Below are 1,756 nucleotides of genomic sequence, written 5' to 3'. Positions count from 1 at the left end.
ATTGTGACCTCTCACTCTGTTGGGGCCCAGTCACTGCCCACCCCATGCACACACTGTCCGTAAAGATCCCCATGGGATCTCGAATCAAATTCAGATTCTTCTTCTGAAGAATATCATCTGGAAGTCACATGTGGCTATGTAATGCAGTGACCATTCACCATCTCCGCTGTCACTGCACACAATAGTCTTGTACCCAGGAAGAAACAGGAAGTATTTAGGCCTATTGCTGGCACCATCTTTGGAGGAAGAGCCCAGCCTTCAGGCAGGACACTGAGGCCATCCCATTTTATTGCACAGCTGCTCTGGGAGAGTCCAGTCAGAGAAAGGCTTTAAGATAGACTTTGATACAGGCTTCAGGTGAGAGAATGCAAAGTCATTCCTCAGTATCAGCTGGAGGAAGCCACGTATTTTTCTAGGAACAGCAAAAGAATAAATACTAAAATAAAGAATAAAACAATAAATAATATCAAATACACAACTATTATTAAGGAAGCAATACCACACAAACCAGGAACAGGATATATTGGGAGTCATTTGGGAAGAGAGACAAGAACTTCATGAGCACTAAAAAACATTTTTGAAAACACTTTCCAAATTACATCCTTGAGCTCCTGGTTCCTCATGCTGTAGATGAGAGGGTTCAGTGTTGGAGGCATCACTGAGTACATAACTGCCATCACTAAATTTAGGGTGGGGAAAGAGATGGAGGGGGGCTTAAGGTACGTAAACATGGCAGTGCTAATATACATCGAGACCACAGCTAGGTGAGGGAGGCACGTGGAAAAAGCTTTGTGTCGGCCCTGCTCAGAAAGGATCCTCAGCACAGCCCTGAAGATCTGCAGGTAGGAGAGCACAATTACAACAAAGCTCCCAACAAACACAAACCCACTAAATGTGAGAAGTCTAAGTTCCCTGAGGTAGGCATCTGAGCAGGAAAGCTTGAGAATCTGAGGGATTTCACAGAAGAACTGATCCACAGCATTGCCTTGGCAGAGGGGCAGGGAAAATGTATTGGCAGTATGCAGCAGAGCATAGAGAACCCCACTGCCCCAGGCAGCTGCTGCCATCTGGGCACAAGCTCTGCTGCCCAGGAGGGTCCCGTAGTGCAGGGGCTTGCAGATGGCAACGTAGCGGTCATAGGCCATGATGGTGAGAAGAAAATACTCTGCTGAACAGAAGAAAACAATCAGAAAGACCTGTGCAGCACATCCTGCATAGGAAATGGCCCTGGTGTCCCAGAGGGAATTGGCCATGGCTTTGGGGACAGTGGTAGAAATGGAGCCCAGGTCAATCACGGAGAGGTTGAGGAGGAAGAAGTACATGGGGGTGTGGAGGCGGTGGTCGCAGGCTATGGTGGTGAGGATGAGGCCGTTGCCCAGGAGGGCAGCCAGGTAGATGCCCAGGAAGAGCGTGAAGTGCAGGAGCTGCAGCTCCCTTGTGTCTGCAAATGGCAGGAGGAGGAACTCCGTGATGGAGCTGCTGTTGGACATCTGCTGCCTCTGGGTCTGGGGAGCTTTCAAGATGGAAAAAACAACGACAAGTTAGTACTGGCTTCCCAGTCTGAAATCGACTCCACTTCTCTCTGACCCTCTCCCTGCCACCGTCCCTCACTTTTCATTCAGCTACATGAGTGATATTTAATGATGTTCAATGGATCAAGGACCTCTGCCTATTGGCTCAGGAGGAAGCAGCCTTGTCCCTCTGCAGTGGGTACATCAGAACATGGCAGGGGCTCCAAGTTATATTTTCAGAATTT

General features: G+C 48.6%; 1 protein-coding gene across 1 annotated transcript; it reads right to left on the bottom strand.

Annotated features, from left to right (window-relative positions):
- Positions 1-410: 410 nt before the first annotated feature.
- LOC137847230 (olfactory receptor 14C36-like) lies at positions 411-1,525 on the bottom strand. Its single transcript, XM_068665499.1, has one exon. It carries the CDS (start codon positions 1,488-1,490, stop codon positions 531-533), a length of 960 nt encoding a protein of 319 aa, XP_068521600.1. The 5' UTR covers positions 1,491-1,525; the 3' UTR covers positions 411-530.
- Positions 1,526-1,756: the final 231 nt, after the last annotated feature.

This window comes from Anas acuta, chromosome W, assembly GCF_963932015.1.
Source record: "Anas acuta chromosome W, bAnaAcu1.1, whole genome shotgun sequence".
NCBI lineage: Eukaryota > Metazoa > Chordata > Aves > Anseriformes > Anatidae > Anas > Anas acuta.
This window is presented reverse-complemented; position numbering and strand designations above follow the sequence as displayed.

What these genes read in the sequence shown, in the direction of transcription:
- LOC137847230 (XM_068665499.1), bottom strand. Translation starts at nt 1,490, where the DNA reads ATGTCCAACAGCAGCTCCATCACGGAGTTCCTCCTCCTGCCATTTGCA.